General features: G+C 38.9%; 1 protein-coding gene across 1 annotated transcript in view; it reads right to left on the bottom strand.

Annotated features, from left to right (window-relative positions):
* The window catches only part of LOC144036185 (roundabout homolog 2-like), an 86,786-nt gene extending 68,238 nt beyond the window's left edge, over positions 1–18,548 (bottom strand). Inside the window, exons 1-2 of the mRNA XM_077546602.1 lie at positions 18,001–18,548; positions 12,182–12,508 (exon numbers count right to left, since the gene is read on the bottom strand). Coding sequence (XP_077402728.1) covers positions 12,182–12,508; positions 18,001–18,058 — 385 coding nt within the window. The 5' untranslated portion in view covers positions 18,059–18,548. The remainder of the gene's footprint in view (positions 1–12,181; positions 12,509–18,000) is intronic.
* Positions 18,549–19,027: the final 479 nt, after the last annotated feature.

The raw sequence follows: 19,027 nt of genomic DNA, 5'->3' as shown, positions 1-19,027 counted from the left end.
GTGATCCGGAAACACCCAGAGAGGCGTAGCGCGTCTGCCAAATTCACATACAAGCTAAATTTACTAGACTTGCGCCTGCACCAAAATCAAGATGCACCCGTTTTTAGGCCGAGCACAGTCTACTTTCTGTGACCAAATTTCCATAGACTGGCAGCTGTTTTTGCCGGAACGCCCAGAGAGGTGCAATAAGGTCCCAAACACACAAGGGTGGGCACTTCCAACGTTATGTCGGCCCGTCATTGACAGATGCCAACCTCTCGGTGAGTGCTTCCACATTTTCGGCAGTGCTTTATGATGCGAAGCCTTGAAAAAATACACGGACTGATTCCTGACCTGTTTCCCTCGGGACTCAGACCGTGTATTTATTTGAGGGTTCACCTCATAAATTCACTCGCCAAAAGGTGGGCGTCCGTCAATGACAGTCCACCGTAAATATGCAAGTCTCCACCTCTGCAAATAGACTTGACTTGCGCCTGCACCAAAATCGAGATGCACCCGTTTTTAGGCCGAGCACAGTCTACTTTCTGTGACCAAATTTCCATATGCTGGCAGCTGTTTTTGCCGGAACGCCCAGAGAGGTGCAATAAGGTCCCAAACACACAAGAGTGGGCACTTCCAACGTTATGTCGGCCCGTCATTGACAGATGCCAACCTCTCGATGAGTGCTTCCACATTTTCGGCAGTGCTTTATGATGCGAAGCCTTGAAAAAATACACGGACTGATTCCTGACCTGTTTCCCTCGGGACTCAGACCGTGTATTTATTTGAGGGTTCACCTCATAAATTCACTTGCCAAAAGGTGGGCGTCCGTTAATGACAGTCCACCGTAACTATGCAAGTCTCCACCTCTGCAAATAGACTTGACTTGCGCCTGCACCAAAATTGAGATGCACCCGTTTTTATGCTGAGCGAAAATAGAGACCTAAAGGTCTTGGGGCTCGCCTCTTGACAAAATACAGGATTCGGGGCTGGGCTACTGCTTTTAGGCCTCTCGGAATTTCGGAATTTTGCAAGTCTTTGCTCACGGTTCTGTTGGTAATATCATCATAATCTCCCAAAATATTTGAAATTCTTTTTAAAGTAGTGTAAGCCATTATAACTGCAGAGGTTTGACCAACTCCATTTTGTCTTCCTTTTTTTTTTTCTTTTAGCTCCTTATTTGTTAGGATCATGACATGTTTTCTACACAGCTTCCCCCCTTTAAGTGCATGAGTGCTAAAATACGTTGAACAGTCTTGACACTCTTTAAGGGTTTGCTCCCAAGCACTGGGCCTGGAGTATAAAGAAAGCCATGAAAATGTAAAAGGAGGAGTCATGATACAGAAATAGATGATAAAAACAATGTTTCCTTAGAGACTTAAGAGTGGGCGAAAAGCTGTACAAATACAATTACATGGCATGTTATTGCGGACAAGTATGAAGTGTCTTTAACCTCACGTTAGTTTACCACAGCCAGAATGAATTAAGCATAGCACCGCCACAAACACCAAGATGCATAAAGGGTCGTTAAGCCGCAGCACTCTGAACATTTACTGGTATAAAAGACTGCACAGGTCACGTAGAGTTGCTCACTCTTGTCTTGAATAAAGCATGTTTTTATAAAGCATCCAGGTAAAGCACATGAGAAAACAGGTGCTTTCGTGTATGGCCTTTGAAAAAAAGATGCTGCATTCAATGGATTCCAATGAATTAATAAAGGTTCCAGATAGTTGTCCACTCACTGAGGTACATGTTGGTAAGTCTGTTGTCGACTTCTTATGAATCAAAAGATGCAATGGATGGATGGGGGAGGTGGGGGGGGGCTGTTGACCTTTTACAGGCAAACTGAGGCATTTGGGATGAATGAATGGACAAACGGAAGTCCGGAATGGGACACTTAGCGTTACTAACAGTGCTTTGGCCTAGATTATATTGGTTGTCGGATAGGGCATCATGAATAATAAACTATGGAGATCCTCTGACTGGTTGGAGATGCTCCTTTTACCAATCACCTATAAGGCAGACTGATCAACAGACTGAACAATTAGGCTTCTGAAAATGTTGGCTTTCCACAATGGAAATGCATTGTAGAGGTACATTGACTTATAAGTTTAACATGATCAAGTTACATTGTAACTCTTTATATTTGTACTGTATATCAAATCAATGCCCTCCATCTTAATTAAATGAAATGCCATTAATCCGTTCCAGCCCCCCAACAAAAATGCTTTTTTTTTTTGTTATTTAAAAAAAAAGAAAAGAAAAATGGCATCATATTGTAACGAAAACACAACAATACATAATGAAAGGGAATGTAAAGACATAAAATGGTTTCATAAAGTGCACTCTCAAAACTGCTGTGTTAAAAGTTACCCAAATTGAGTGAAACACCAAACCCAGCACCGGGTCCAAAAGGAACTGAGCAACTGTTTTTTTTTATACTGACCCAGCATGTTGAGTCAAGATTTTGATCCAACAAGAGATTAAAAAAAAAAATACCCATAATGAGTTAAAGCTACCAAGAAATGGGTCACCAGGTTGTATATTTCTCAACAGTACAAGCAACCACAAAGTTATATGTTGTGGCCGAAAAAACGATAACTCCCATGATGATGCCAGTGCTGCTTGTATCCATGGTTTTCAAGCAACAAAAGCTAGATTTGTTTTGTCTTTACTGTGATCGTCACGTATGCAGTTGAGAACTTGTCTGTGCTATTCTTTACTCTATGTAAGAAATCCGCTCAACAATCTGAATTATTTGACATTTTCGAAGCTTTTTCAAAAAAAGTAACACAATAATTACCTACCCCTGGTAACTTAAAGTAATATGTTATTAATTCAGTTACTTTTTAGGAAAAGTAACTCATAGCTGTAGTTAATGATTTTTTTTAAGTAATTTGCCACACTGTATGCCAAGATATGTATACTGTATAGTTTTATTTATACAGGTATATATGAACATACTTTATTTTACTGTATAGTTTTTAAACATAAACGCTTAAACCTGATCAATATAATGTTCCATCACATAATAAAGTGATTACTCATGCTTGATAAATTATTACAAGTGCAAGTTCTCTTTTTGTTAAGTGATCATCAGCACATATAAATACTGCAAACCTGTACATGTCCTCTCTGTCATGCCCCCTGCAGACAAACACGTTTTAATTTTCCCAAAGTAATTTTACATCCTTTACATCATCATAATTGATCATCTTAATATCTGAATAACTGAATATTTAATCATTATAAAACATGACTGGTTTCAAGTCCCTGGCAACAGAGTGTGACACGTTTTCCAGCAATGACAACAGCAATGATTTACTGCTGTTGCTGTATCGTATGAAGGCCGACCGAGTTGTTCTAATGAAGTAGTTTAAGTCAGTGCCAACTAATCTAAAATGGGGTATGTAGCCATATTTCAAAAATATAATGTTAAGACATTACATTATTTAATTACAACCAGTAATGTAAAATATATGGCATCATGTTATACAGTCATAGTCAGCAGTATAGAATTAATTAAAAAAAAGAACATATATGCCGCACTGTACACTTATTGGACGACATGAAATATAACAAAAAAATTATATTTACGAAGGAAACTTTTGTCAAAGGGGATGAAGTGCAAGTTTATTTAATTGGTCGGCAGTGTCTATTTAAAAAAAAAAAAAACAGGCGGGAATTGGTGGAAATAATATGCAACCCCTGACTCTCGAGCCCCAATTTGCAGAAAGAGTCTCGGGGCAAAGTGAACGTTTTGCTGAAAGGGTTAGTCTAGACTGCCTCACTTATTGATCCATGATCTGACCGAGTTGTGTGCAATTGGTTAACCGTGCTTTGTATTGATAAATCCATGCAGCTGTCTGTCAATTGGGTTTGTAATTGCGCCTTTTTCTCTTGAGTCCTGCCCATATCAACCCCACTCCCCACCACTGTGGGCTCTATCTAGTACCGTTATTAACATACTACCCTGGGGGGCCCTGAGGTGTTGCGCTTGCTCTGTTCTGGCGGAGGTCGACGGCTCCCCTCTTTGGTGGAGATTTTCATGCATGCTAGATCCACCACACCAGCATCTATCGAGACTCAGACACAATTTGTTTCTCCCTCAGGTCATTGATTCGGTGGAGGCTGGTGTCTGTGGATCTCACTCTGCTTCGTCTGTCCTTTCTACCTTTCCTCAGTTTCTCCTTTGGGCCCTTGATGTTTCCCTGATTTGTTGGAGTTGGGATGTCTTTGGGGTTGGTGAAGGTTAGTGGCCCGGTGGGTGGTGTCTGGTCGGTGCTGGGCTTCGCTTTTCTTTCTTTTCTTTGGTCCCCCTTTGGGTCTCCTGGCGGCCCCACGACTCTGGCTGGATTTTGAAGTGTTCGGTTTAGGTGAACGGTATGGGAATTCTTATTTATTTTTATTTTTTTTCGCACGCACGCACGCACGCACACACGCACGCACGCGCACACGCACACACGCACAAACACACATACAAAAAAAAAAAAAAAAAAAAAAGGGAGAACAATGATGATGACATTTCAAATGATCAATACTGAGATCTCCCAAAAAAGAGAAAAAAAAAAAAAAAAAAAAAAAAAAAAAAATTAACATACTACACCCTGAAAAAAATTGACCACCCATCCTTAAGACTATAAAAAAAAAATAATAATAATAAAAAAACATATATATATATATATATATACAACTTATCCAATATAAAATTATTCACAGAACATACATTACTCAATATATGATGAAGAAAATGGGACTCTCAGACTCCGACATTTGGCTCCAATGTTTACAAAACACTACAGACACTTATGTTCATGCTTTATGGTTATGTACTCCGGTTATGTATTTCTGGACTAAAGTCTTAGAAAAACTTTCCGCTATTTTGGACCGTAGGATACCTTTATCTCCAAACTTGTGTTTGCTAGGTGACCTAACAACAACTGACTTACCACATAAACAATTTCAATCTACACTTGTAGCCCTTACTATCACAAAAAAAAACAATTCTTGTTAACTGGAAAAATAAACAAACTCTGAATATCGACCAATGGTCTAACCTCCTCATAAATCACATTTTAATGGAAAAAATATCTGCCTTAAATAAAAACCAAATATCAAAATTTATAGAAACATGGTCTACGTATATAAATTTTTTTAACCTAATTCTGGTTACTTAATTCTGCCTGTTAGCGAGAGCCACCACATCGTGATAACTTACATTGATGTTTCTGCATTTGGCAATTTATTATTATATTATATTATTAGTATGGGATTTTTTTTAATAGGTTTTAGGTGAACTAATGAATACACACACACTCGCACGCACGCACGCACATACACATACTCACCTACATACAAAAAAATAAAAAAATAATATATATATATATATATATATATATATATATATATATATATATATATATATTAAAAATAAATAAAAAAAATAAAAAAGGAGAGCAATGATGACATGTCAAATCGAATGAACAATACTGAGCTCTCCATAAAAAAAAAGAAGGAAAAAAAAAGACTATAAAAAAATAAAAAGGATACACGGCTTTGTAATGACATTAAAATGAAACAAAATGCAGCCTTGTAAGACTCCTCAAAAAAATGATACGGATGGTTTTGTTGGGGTAGATGGACGGCATGGTAATGCGGAGACAATAAAAAAACAATTCGGTGCGAGAGTGATTGCTCTATCTCTGTCACACGTTCATTACATTGTTTGACAGCAAAGGCTGCACATAGCCATTATATCAGGTGTCCAGTGCCGTCCACAAACTCTACCCTTGGATCCTAAATGTGGCTTTCGAGACGAAGTTTGCGTTTGCAGAAACACGAGCATCACACATATCGTCGCCTTTTGTGTTGCATAATGAATTTCCACAACACTTGCAACAAGGCTACAAGCGACGAAACATTTTGTATGCTTCTCCACATCAGGCATATGCTTCCATCCCCAACCAACTGTAAGAAAGTACACCTCAGCTCTTAAAGGTGTTTGCATGGTCCAGTTAACAACAGATGCTAGCCCTTAGCTAACTTACCATTCCTCATATTGTGCAGGCCTCCAAGGACTAAGCATGGTCCAGTTATCACCAGATGCTAGCCCCTTATCACACAGTCTTGAGCCAACACAAAGAAAAGAAAAGAAAATTGATGTTTGAGTCCTTCTTTTTTTTTCTTTTTTCTTTTTTTTTCTGGAGAGCTCAGTATTGTTCATTCGGTAATTTTACCGATTTGACATGTCATCATCATTGCTCTCTCTTTTTATTTTATTTTTTTGTATGTGAGTGAGTATGTGTATGTGCGTGCGTGCGTGCGAGTGTGTGTGTATTCATTACTTCACTTAAAACCTATTAAAAAAAATCCCATACCGTTCACCTAAACCGAACACTTCCAGCCAGAGTCGTGAGGCCGTCAGGAGACCCGAGGAAGGTTTGAGCCCTTCTTGACTGACTAGGCAACACCTTTCCACACATATGAACACGAGAGCATTATTAACAAGGGGAGCATTGTGTCCTTACAACTAAATATGTGACCTCAATAGATCTTGTGAGTTTTTATCACATAGCTGCGTACAACTTTATGGCCTCTGTCAAAAGAGTTCAGAAGATGGATGATAAACAGTGAATACTGTAAGTACACAAGAGGACTGTCTGACTGGCAACAGATGGCACAATGTGGCTAACATATCTACTCACAGAAAACATTGACAAGCTGCCTAGAAACACACAGAGCTGGCAGGCATTACACTTTGGATTACTGCAACGGGTATGAGTGAAATGCCTGATTAAGGGCAACTTGCCACCTTCCAAAACACCAGAGAGTAATTCCCAGTTGAAGCCCTTGTGAACTTTAAAGTAGCATTTTCAGATAGCCACCAGAAGTGCTAAATCTGTGTTTAATGGCTTGAACACAATCTCATTTTTGCAATACAGCATAGTCCGCCCCCCACCCGCCTTGAATCCAAGCCCGACTATTGGAATCCTGAACAAACATAACTTTATAATCCACCACCCACATGGTGTATGCCAGCTAAAGCGCACATACTGCACGGAGGTGGGCCTAAATGATTCCATCCATGCGAGGCGTTTTGTGAGCGAACACCATTTCATGCCTGGGGAAAGCATGGCGTTGACTCTCAAATTATGCCAATTAGGCTAATGTTGTTTACTGCACAGTCCGCGGCGCTGAACGGCTCAAAGGAATGCTCAACACTGAAGAGTACGCAGTGACAAGGAAGCAGAGCAAGAGAATGAGACGCAGCAGGAAAGACACCACGCAAGCAGGGGTCAAGGTAATTTATGACAACCCTGAGGGCATAATTCAGATGGTGTCTATAAGAAAACTATTATTTCTCACACTTTATTGCAGCATACAAAAAAAAACACTCAATAATAAAGAACATATGAAAGAGCAGCCGGTCTAATAATAACAATAATAATAAAATAATAAAATAATAAAATAATAAAATAATAATAATAATAATAATAATAATAATAATAATAATAAAATGATAATAATAATAATAATAATAATAATAATAATAAAGGATTACTGGTTCCTGATGATTGTTTTGACGAATGATGTTACATCAACTCACGCTCATTTTGGACTTGGTTTTCGTGCTAACTGCTTATGAAGCATGTAGGGTCATTCCGCCCACCACTCCCCTTCAACACGTCACCCGTGTTTGTGCCTTTCGCTTCTGTAATAGTCTGCAGGAGCTGCTCTAATTCCATCAACAGCCTTTCGTGATGATGATTAGTGCCAGTCAACTTGTGGCCTGGAGCTTGACCAGTTTGGCAACAGTACTCTGAAGTTGCACACTTGTTCACTACGAATGTGAAAAGCTGGCACAGTTGTTAGCCTGGACTGTACATAAAGACAGCAGGTGACTGTAGAAGTAAAAGTGTGCGCTTATATATATACTGTATATATATATATATATAAATATATAATCATTGAGATATGTTTTGTTTATTTTTGCCGTATACCAATAAAAATTTAAGTTTAAAATTGAAGATTAAAAAAAAAAAATGCATTATTTACAAGGAACACAAAATGTAAGCACTTTTGAAGTTTATTTTAAGTACTGAAACTGATGTATGCATTACACCAATAAGACTTAATATTTACAACTGAATCAATACTCTGAATCAAGCCTGAATCAACAACAAACATGCTCTCTAGGGTTTGAATCTGGGGACTGACTTGGCTAGTATCAAAACTTTCACTTCCTTCCCCCATGTACGCATTTGCTGTTTCACAATTGCAGAGTTTTGGGTCGTTTTCTTGTTGCATGATGAAGTTTGGTTACACCTTTCTTTAAAATGGCAGATAAAATATTTCTGTAGACGTCTTGAGTTAGAGTAATTTTGCTGCTGCCTTCACATGTGTTCTATCAATGAAGATGAGTGAGCCCAGAAGAAGCCATTTCAGCCCAAGCCATGACATTACCTTTCCATTTTAAGATGCTCTTCTAAATTGTGCATCTAACCCAGATGTTGTGATTTTTGAAAAAACAAACAAACAGCAAAAGTAGGAATTGGCCTTGCTGTTCCAAGACTTTTTATTTATTTTTAGTTTTTGTTTGGGGGGTGGGGGGATGCTGTTATATCTGCACATACAATAGCATCAACATTAAGCACACATGCAATCTAACCCACAGTCTATTGATTCTTTTTCATGAGCTCAATTTATGTGAAAATACAATGCTAGTGTGCCCACATCTATTATTTATGACACAGTCATTTGTTTTGCCAGTATTCCCTTGATATGCTTAATCTATCTGACAAATCTGCCTCATTTACATAAAATTAAAATTGTTACATCTTAAGCACGCTAACATTATGCATTACACAGACAAAAAAAAAAAAAGAAGCAATTTCCTTGACCAATTTGTACAACGCAACTGCACCATTTTGTCAAGCACATATCGTCAGCCACTGATTGAGCAACAATGTTGCCTTTATAACAGTTGAAGATGTGCACTGACTTACAAAACAGGCCAATTTCAGCAAGCCTTAGCAATACTGGAGGGATTCTGCCACCTCTGAAGGGGTCATGCAATTATGCGTCGCTGAATGCATCATGTTCTCAGAATTCAAAGACTGCTGCCTTTTTGTTTCCCAATAAACTCAATCTTTATATGAATTTGCAAAACAGATCAACACTGATACATTAGTGTGCTAAGTCATATTTGGATGTAGTTTATACTGCAAGAATGTTGCTGATGTGAAATAAAATTGATGGCAACGATGCTGACAAGCTTTAACAGTGCACTCATAACCATTGTGACGAGAGTTGACAATGAAACAATTAAAATCCCAAATAGTTCAGCAGATGCTTGAAATTTAATGTACACTGGGGATGTGGGTATTCAGGCCTTTAACGATCATGCGGGGGGGGGAAATGCTTCACTTCTGTTCTTCCCACAGGATACTCTTGGGGGAAATAAACCTAACACTATTTTTGGGCGAAATTCAAATGTATTCATTAACAGATGTAACCAAAGCCTCATAAATGATTCATTATTATATGCTAAAAAAAAATCCAGATTGTGTCAAAACAGGATTTGGGTCCCTGTAAATTTTCTTTTTGATCTTCGATGCATCCCTTTCTTCTTGTTGCCAAAAACACCCTTTGCGTGCCTAAAACTAAACACCCAAAATAACTGCCGCTCCTGTAGGCAGACAAATTACAGTATGTGGCGATTAGCTGAGATTTTGAATTACAAATGTATGATAGAGCTGAGAAATGTAAATTAGCTTTATATTATTGAAAGCACCACCAGGAAATTAACGCCAAATGAATGTCATAGACATTACATAGCACTTGTGTATAGAGTTGTCAGTCAAGAGGATCAGTGGAGAAAAATCTTGATTCTTTGGATTATCCACTATCTTCAAGTGCCGTCCCCGATTTGCCAAATAAAAAGGATGTACTGTAGGTAGAACTAAAGCATCATTTACTGCTTGGTATACTCAAATACATCCATCCATTTCCCGACCGAGAGAGCAAGGCTGGACTTTGAACACATGGAAGAGCAGCTAGCATAGAAAAATAAGGTTAAAAAACCTCAACATACTGACAAGTGTTATTCGGTAACTCTCGTGCACAATTCTGCATGACAGAACAAAGGCCTATATGGTAAAATTAGAGTCACAAATACAGAATCTAAAATGCAGGACCTGAGATTGACAATTACAGGAGCATAGCAACTGACAACTTAACCATCACAGGGGACATGGCGACTGCATAGCAACTACATATGTCATCACAAGAGACGCAGCATCTGGATGGCAACTAGCGATGTCAGCATCACAAGGGACATAGCAACTGAATGGCAATTAGCAATGTCATCACCCCAAAGGGACATAGTAACTGCATACAAATAACAGCATCAGAACAAGGGACATAGCAACGGCATAGCAACTGACAACGTCATCATCACAAGGGGGCATGGCAACTGCAGAGCCTAACCCCAACCAGAGCAACTTTATATATCATCACAGGGGACAAAGTAGCTGCATAGCAACTGACAACTTAACCATCACAGGGGACATGGCGACTGCATAGCAACTACACATGTCATCACAAGAGACGCAGCATCTGCATGGCAACTAGCGATGTCAGCATCACAAGGGACATAGCAACTGAATGGCAATTAGCAATGTCATCGCCCCAAAGGGACATAGTAACTGCATACAAATAACAACATCAGAACAAGGAACATATCAACGGCATAGCAACTGACAACGTCATCATCACAAGGGGGTATGGAAACTGCAGAGCCTAACCCCAACCAGAGCAACTTTATATATCATCACAGGGGACAAAGTAGCTGCATAGCAACTGACAACATCATCATCATAACAACATAATGACCCAGTGACCCTACCATTACAGTCATAACAAATTCACCTATAAAGATTGTGTAGTTAATTCAAATTCCCAGCTTCTTCTTGATCACCACTATTTTTTTTTAAATAAATATTCATCTCTTCAAGTAAGAGGAATTGGGACTAAAAAAAAAGAAATAAAAAGATGTGTGTGTGTGTGTGTGTGTGTGTGTGTGTGTGTGTGTGTGTGTGTGTGTGTGTGTGTAAAAATAAAGAAGACAAGTAGTGAATTGGGTTTACAAATGACACAAAGATGTCAGAAAGGGCCACTAGAGTCTGGCCATTTTATTTTATTGAATCTTTTTTTATGAGAGATGCACAGGATAGTCACAAGAACATAAATCTAATGGTGTGATAGTAGAGCAGAGGAAAATAAAAATTGGGAAAAAATAATGCACTAATGCAATAGTTAATCAGTTGAAACCAGCTGCATAAATTGTTCTTTGGCCAAGCACAAATCAATTATTTCACCTTTTTTGATGACGGATTTTGTTCAATTATTTGTGTGGCTAGCTGACTATAAATTGTAGCCCATCCGAGTTGACAGCACACCCAGAATTCGTCACCAGTCAATGGCCGTATACTTAAATTACATTTTCAGTCAAGACAATTGTGTTTGCGTGGAATATCCACTTCCCACCGCTTTCATTTCACTACGAGATGAGAAATGGAGAGCCGGAGAAACAAGTGTGGGTGTTCACGTGTGCAAGCAAGTGTCTGTGCTGTTTGTGTGTGCGCGTCTGAGCGTGAGTGCATCTTGTTCATGGCAAGAAATCAGCTCAGTTTAGCACATAATGGAAATGTGAATAGCCTCAAGCCCCTCTCCCACACAGGGAGAGCGCTGGCTGGGAGCAGGATGCATCTTTCCAAAATCCAAATAGTGAAAGGGAGTTTGCTAGGTTAAAATCTGGGCTCCTTTCTCTCTCCTCCCCTGGAGCAATTCACAGCTTTGCCCTTACATTACTCAAACAGGTCATCCAAACAGGTCTCACTAGCAGGGTGAAAGCATATTCACACACATATGCACACGCACGTTCACACACGCTCACTCGGTTGTAGGTTCAGTGAAGGGGTGACATTGCACATATTATGACGGATGAAATCTATGGATCGCAAAGCTACAAAATGTGATGCTTAATTTAGTGTGAAATCTACCTTTTAAAGATTCCAACACACCAACAGTGCACATGATTATAATATACTGTCATTTATTTTCACGTTGTACTGTTGTTATGCAGTGTCGACCGGGACATCAGTGTTACGCCCAGAAGGGTCCGAAGAAATCTCAGACTTACGTGCTACTTCTAGAGAAGCGTTCCGGCTCACAGCCTCCCCCAGATAGTTACGGGCCACGCACACGTAGCTGCCATCGTCTGGCTTACTCCTCCGTCCGTGGACAATGCGGAGGAAAAAGAGGGACCCCCTGGGCAGCAGCATGCGGTGCGAGCGAGGGTTGTCGCGGTCCGTCTCAACACGCTCCCCGTCCTTGTACCATTCCACCGTAGGGGCTGGGCGGCCCTCTGCCTTACAGTTGAGAGTGGCTGGTTCCCCCTTGGACACAATCAGGTCAGAGGGGTGCTCGACAATGCGGGGAGGGGAGTCTTCCTGGCGAAGACGAGACCCTTGAGGGCAAGAAGGAAGGAAAGCATTCCATTGTAAGTCATAACAACAATAAAAGTACATATAATCAATGGCTGTCTTTTGGTGGAAAATAATCACGCAAGCCTTTTTAATATTCTATTTAAATGACTGTAATAGTTAAGTCACGATTAATTGAAAATTTTATATCTGTTCTAAATGTACAAGAACATGTGCAAGAAAATATGTTTTCAAGTTTTCATACTCTTGTTAACATAAAAATGGGAAAAAAATGTTAAACTAATAGAAATATGGCTGCATCTTTTAGTCATTGATACAGTAATTTCATATTGATTCACAAAATTGAGTTAAAATTAAAAAGATGTAAGTGTGATATTGATTTGTGTTGAGGTCATTTTTCTGCCTCTAGATGGCATAAGTGCATTTGTAAGACGTTGGTGACGGCTCAGTGCATTTTACTTTTCATATTAAGAGCTATCTAATCTTTAACATGAAGTAACGTGAAATTTTGCACATTGTAAAATACGACTTGACCCCAGTCTCCACAAATATTTGCATTATTATTAAATTTATTACTGCAAAAATTTGACGTGGACGTTGCGACTGGAATTGCCCCACAGACTTTCCTAATAAAGGGTCATTAACTCTTTGACTGCCAGACGTTTTCAGAAACGGGATGTCGCCAGTGCCAGCCGATTTAAGCATTTTGACTGATCTTTCAAGGTCCACAGAAAATGTTGTGTTTGGACTATGGAAACACACATACTACCAAATGAAAGATTGAACTCTAAAAAAAAAAAAAGTTTGCTTCTACCTTATTCCCTTTTTCAGTAATCAACAATAGAAAATGGTTACTTTCACCGAAATGCTCTGTTTTGAAAAAAAAAACCCGGAGAAAACAAGCTTTTTGTGAAACAATGTTATTTCATGCACTCTAGTGAATTGTACACTTCTTTTTGTCCATGAATGATGCCACAAACACCTAAATAGTGCTTTACTTCTGTAAAAACTACCACCAACAATGAAAAGGTGTTTTTAGATTGCAAAATACGTTTATTTCCATTCAACAGTGTAACAAAATTTCGCAAACTATTTACAAATGTGTGCAACTGTGGTACTATTTACAATTATGTGGATGTTTCAAATACAGTTTTTCTTTTTGTAACACTCCCCTGCGTGCAACGAGACGGAGCAGGATTTGCACAACAGATTCGTTTCACTGCGATTGCCCCTTTCGCGTGCAGACGTTACACTTTCTTGACGGCCTTTTTTTCCGGGGAATAGCAAGTAGCAGACTGTACCCACTCCTCCGATGAATATGCATTGGACTTGGGGTACTCTTCATCGTTCGATTGAACGTCCGCCTGTGCAGAAGTGCTCGGTTGTGCTCCGCGTTTTAGAGTGTTATCATCGTTAGCCGGTGAGGCTTTATGACGTGGTTATAGCCGCCGCGTCAATGCTTCCAACTTCGGCGTCAACCTCGGAGCCACCATCATCATCATCGTCGTCGTCGTCATCACTGTGCTCTTTAGCATTGGTCGATGAGCTGCTTGCAACCGGTCGCCATTGTTCGCTTCCTCAGCCATCTCGCTCCGCCTCACGTCTTCTACTGCCGCGTCAACGCTTCCAACCTCGGAGTCACCATCATCATCATCGATGATGATCATCGTCGTCATCAATGTGCTCTTTAGCACTGGTCGATGCTTTTCGTCTTTGAAAAAAATGCTCAAGCGTGAGCTGCGACCGGTCGCCATTTTCGCTTCCCATCCCCAGCCATTGTCCCCTCTAGCTCCGCCTCACGTCTTCTACTGACGCCTACCCAATCTTGTCAAAAGAAAGTCATCGCTGCCATCTAGGGGCCAAAAATAGTCATTAGGCTAACTAGATCTGCTTGAAACTTTCACCACAGCTGGCCAAGGCTTTCCTCCACCTGTTTCCCCAAAAAATAAAAAATAAAATTTGGGGAACGTCTTTTAACGTCCTTGGTCCCTCCGTAGGTTTTTACTAAACGTCATTTAACGTCCTTGGCAGTAAAAGAGTTAACCGCGCGTTAAAGGAATTATAAATTAACCCAAAATTAACACACTAATTTTGACACCCCTAGATGATACTTTTGAAAGCTATTCCCAAATGAATTTACTGTAAATAATCAATATGTATCAATTTGTACGTGTGACAGCAGATGGAACAAATGATCATTTGGGTACCGTCCTTGAGAGCCAAATTAATTAGTATCAGGGTCTTTTTGGCTCTGCGGTGTTCTCACACACAGGCTTTAATGTTTGCCATCACATGCAGGAGCCGAGAAGTCATTACGTCTCATTAACTTTTCCATTAACAGGTTCTATCAAACAGTGATATCATCAAAGATGTTGTCACTGTGAATGTACAACAGAGACATCAAATGCTTCACTTTGTACTGTAACAATGGAGATGTGGGCCTTTATCTATTTTTTTTTTTTTTTTTTTTGTCCTTGATGGCCAAGTTGCAATGTTCATTTTGGAATTTTGGAAAGATCTTGCAGTATGCCTATTATGAACTATCCTGACAAGAAAACCTAACATTTTATGTTTCATCATATGTATCTTGTATCTTGGGATATTTAATCAACACAAGGAAACTATTATTAAATTAGGGATTTGCAGTAGTAAGGCACTGTCACTCGTTATTATTTAAAAGTTTGAGATGTTAAAGCTGGCATATGCGCTAACGTATGCCCTAACCATCTCAATCAAGATCAGTGTTTCATAAAAAGATACTTGACTCATTGAGCCATTTTCAACAGTAAGAAGATAACATTTTGTCTATAATTAATGTGATAACATTAATTTTCATGGATAATTAGTACCTTTAAAAGCTCATTTTTCCACTTGCTGTCGACTGAAGATGACATCACCTGTACTGAGGATTGCTAACGACCAATCATGGCTCACTTTGCTGACCTATCGCTGTGATTGGTTGTTACCTATTGTGATATCATCTGTAGTCGACAGGAAGTGGAACATTTGTTTTTAAATAGATTAATTGTACGTGACAAATAATGAAGTTATCAAATTCATTCTGGGCAAAATGTATTAACTTCTTACTGCTGAAAACGGCTCAATGAGTCAAGTATCCTTTTAACCTGCGTTCGATTGAACCCCAGGGGTTCGGTGAGGCAGTCTCAGGGGTTTGGTGGAGGTCAAAACGCACAACCGACTCAAATGATTTGTGATGATACGCCATCATTGGCTGCAGGTGATCATGCCTCATTGGTCATTGTACTCAATACTCATGCCAGAGTGGATGAATTTTTTTTTAATAATAATAAAATAAAATCACACTTTATTTTTTAATAAAGAAAGGTCCAGTGAATGCACATTGGAAACTAGTGGGGTTCCGTACCTTGAAACATTATTTTGTAATCGGAATAAATTGAAGGTTGACCAGCTTCCTGGGTTCGACCTTGGCAGTTCCACTGTACACTGAAAATTGGTTAATTGTTCCTTTGTAGTGATGTGACCCATTTTGATTCCTTCATTTAGAGATGGGATCAGTACATGTCTCAGTTTAAAGCAGAGTAATCTCAGCAAGCCTTTCGCTCATTCTTTGCAAGCTCTCGTACATCCGTAATGTGATATAATTCCTTTTAGGAGATGAATGTGTGCCTCGGAAAATACAATCTAATGTCCGTTGCTGTCATATTAGTTTGTCTGAAGGTAAACTGAAGGTTCACGTTATTTCTGAACTTTTTTTTTTTTTTACATCAACGCTGCTTCTTTTTCTGTTGGTTGGTGTGTTTAGTTTGTTTAGCTTTTCGAAATAGAGGTAGAGAAGAAGGCAATTCCTGTCACTTAAGTTCAATGCACCTCAAAGTTGATATTCAAGTTAACTGTAGATTTTCGCACAGTACATTTCCAATTTGTAAAGCCTTGAGTCAAAATTCACGGAAAGCAGTCAAGTCCCAACACATCAATAATTTGCAGTGATGTAACATTACAAAAATGTAAAGTATTTTTTTTTTCTCATAGAAAGTGCTTTGAAAAGAACTTTCTTAGATCCTCTCTTGTTCGGGATCTATCCATGGTGCTGAATTGGTGATGACGTGAACTCCTCATAGCAGTACAGTTCCAATGAGTCACTTTTAGGTTGTAATGAAAATGCAACATAATTATCTTTTTTCATTATCTCATTCACTGCCATCGACGGCTATAGACGTCAAAAATTCATTTTAACTATTTCTATTAGTTAAAATTTTTTTCCCACTTCTGTTAACAAGAGTAAACCAATATATTTTTTTATTGTATTAGAACAGATATAAAATATGTGATTAATCGTGAGTTAACTAGTAAAGTCATGCGATTAATTCCGATAACAAATTTTAATCGCCCGACGCCCCTAATTTTTAAAAATAAATTTCCCTTATATAAAAAAAAGATAATTACATTTTTTTTAAATATATTAAAAAAAGAAAAAGAAAATATTATTAAAAATTAGGCGCATCAGGCAATTAAAATTTTATATCTGTTCTACAGGTAAAAAAAAAAAATCTAGGTTTTCATACTCTTATTAGCAAAAATGGAAAACTATGTTAAACTAATAAATAGTTAAAATAATTTTTTGACGTCTATAGCTGTCAATGGCAGTGAATGAGTTATTAATCAGGATTAATTTTTTTATGTACATATTCACAATCCCTCAAAATCCCTCCACAAAATGGTAAAAAGTTGAGAGGTCACTAAAATTGAAAGAGTAGCACTTCTTAATGTTGGATATTCTCTTATTATTATTTTGGATGAAAAAATAATATTCATAGGCCTACATGTGCAAAATCATGGTAGCATCTATATGTGCTTGATTTGAGAAATATGATGAACAATGTAAGACAAATGGAGGTATTAATAATCAGACAGTTGATCTGTTTGAGCTCAAAATGGACACAATTAGTCAACAGATAAGTTCTATATAGTATAATTAATAGCAATACTTTTGGTAAGAGTGCACATATGAACACTAAAAGTCCACCCATAAACACTTTTTTTTTGTGAGCAACCACACCACCACAATTCTTAATACTGGGTGGCAACAATCCCATTCCCCTTCATGAGTAACCTGTAGATATAAATTCTCAAGAGGAGAATTTTCAGACTAAGCACCTTCTCCACAGAACATTAGCCGTTATGGCTGCAGGACATAAATTCTATCATCTGAATTGTCGCGTCACATAATACAGTAACGACCCATGCTAAAGCAATATTGACGAAAGCAACGCATAATCTGAATTATGATCTGGATTGTAACACTTCGGAATGGCAAGAAGTGTTTCATGAAGTCATGATCAAGTTTAACCAGAGCACTTTCCAAACCATTATGCTAATAATATACATGCAATAGCTGATCCGACACATTGGTATGAAACATGCCATACAAATAAAGCTCGGTGACTCCACTATACACATCATCGCTTCTAATGGAGATACATTTGAGACAAAAGATTGCATAAATCATAAGTGTAATCATTTTTTTTCCGCTTACCATTGCTCATTTTGGCGTATAGAAGTCCACAGAGAAACAAATATTGTATAGGACCCATCCTGGCATATTGACCCCTTCAGCTATAGCGGCGCATGAATTCCTTTCTCCTCAAGCGGAAAAAAAAAAGGCGATCAATTCATCAATCAATCCCCGTCTTCACCTTTGCGACTTTGAAATGTCTACAGTTTCAAGTTCGCCATCAAGGCACTGATCTTGCGGCGAGGGAAGGAAAGCCAGGAGCGTTCTCGTTCACATTCATCCTTAATTCTCCAATAAAAAAAAAAGCGCACCGGCGAGCGGCGGTCTGCGGACACGTTGGTGTTATTTCTGCAGTCACCAACTGCAAACAACACCAGCGACGCCCCGCGCGCTCCACTTAAACGCGGATCCGGGCGGTCCCGACCACATTCTTCTCGACCAGCGGTACTTTTTTATTTTTTTTTAATTTTTTTTAGCGAGTCTCGGTCTCAAAGCGGTGAAGCACACCCTTCGCCATGCGGGACAAGTTGCGGGTTGAGAGGCGCTGATGTGGTTGTGGAGGAGGTGAGATTGAGAAGCGGCGGTGCAGCAGCTCATATCAGCCCCTCCTTCTCCACGCTCAGTTTGGAGGGGGGAGGGGGGGTGTGGGGGGACAAACTGAATAGCCTACTATACGTTTGTACAGAAATGTTGTAGGTGGCTGCAGTGCATCACAGTATAGCATAGCAATCCCAAGATACCATTGCAAATATGCCCCCTAGTGGATAGGAGAAATACAAGCAGCTTTTTGGACTATTACATTCTTTTTCACTGAATGAATGAATGAATGAATAAAGAAAAAAATACCACACACAGGTCCGCCATAAAAACGAAAACAAATAGAGACCGAGAAGGCATAGGCAGAAGCTCAATCTTATTTTCACCTACCCTTTGACTTATCACTCTTAAGGAAGCATAGAACTGGCAATGTAGAGTAAACATTTTTTTTACTATGTTTATTTGCAAGTACGCTCGAACGAAGTATGTTTCTATTCGGCATTTTATAATC

Source organism: Vanacampus margaritifer, chromosome 16 (assembly GCF_051991255.1).
Source record: "Vanacampus margaritifer isolate UIUO_Vmar chromosome 16, RoL_Vmar_1.0, whole genome shotgun sequence".
Taxonomy (NCBI): Eukaryota; Metazoa; Chordata; class Actinopteri; order Syngnathiformes; family Syngnathidae; genus Vanacampus; species Vanacampus margaritifer.
The sequence above is the reverse complement of the archived record's forward strand: the minus strand, read 5'-3'. Positions and strand labels throughout refer to the sequence as shown.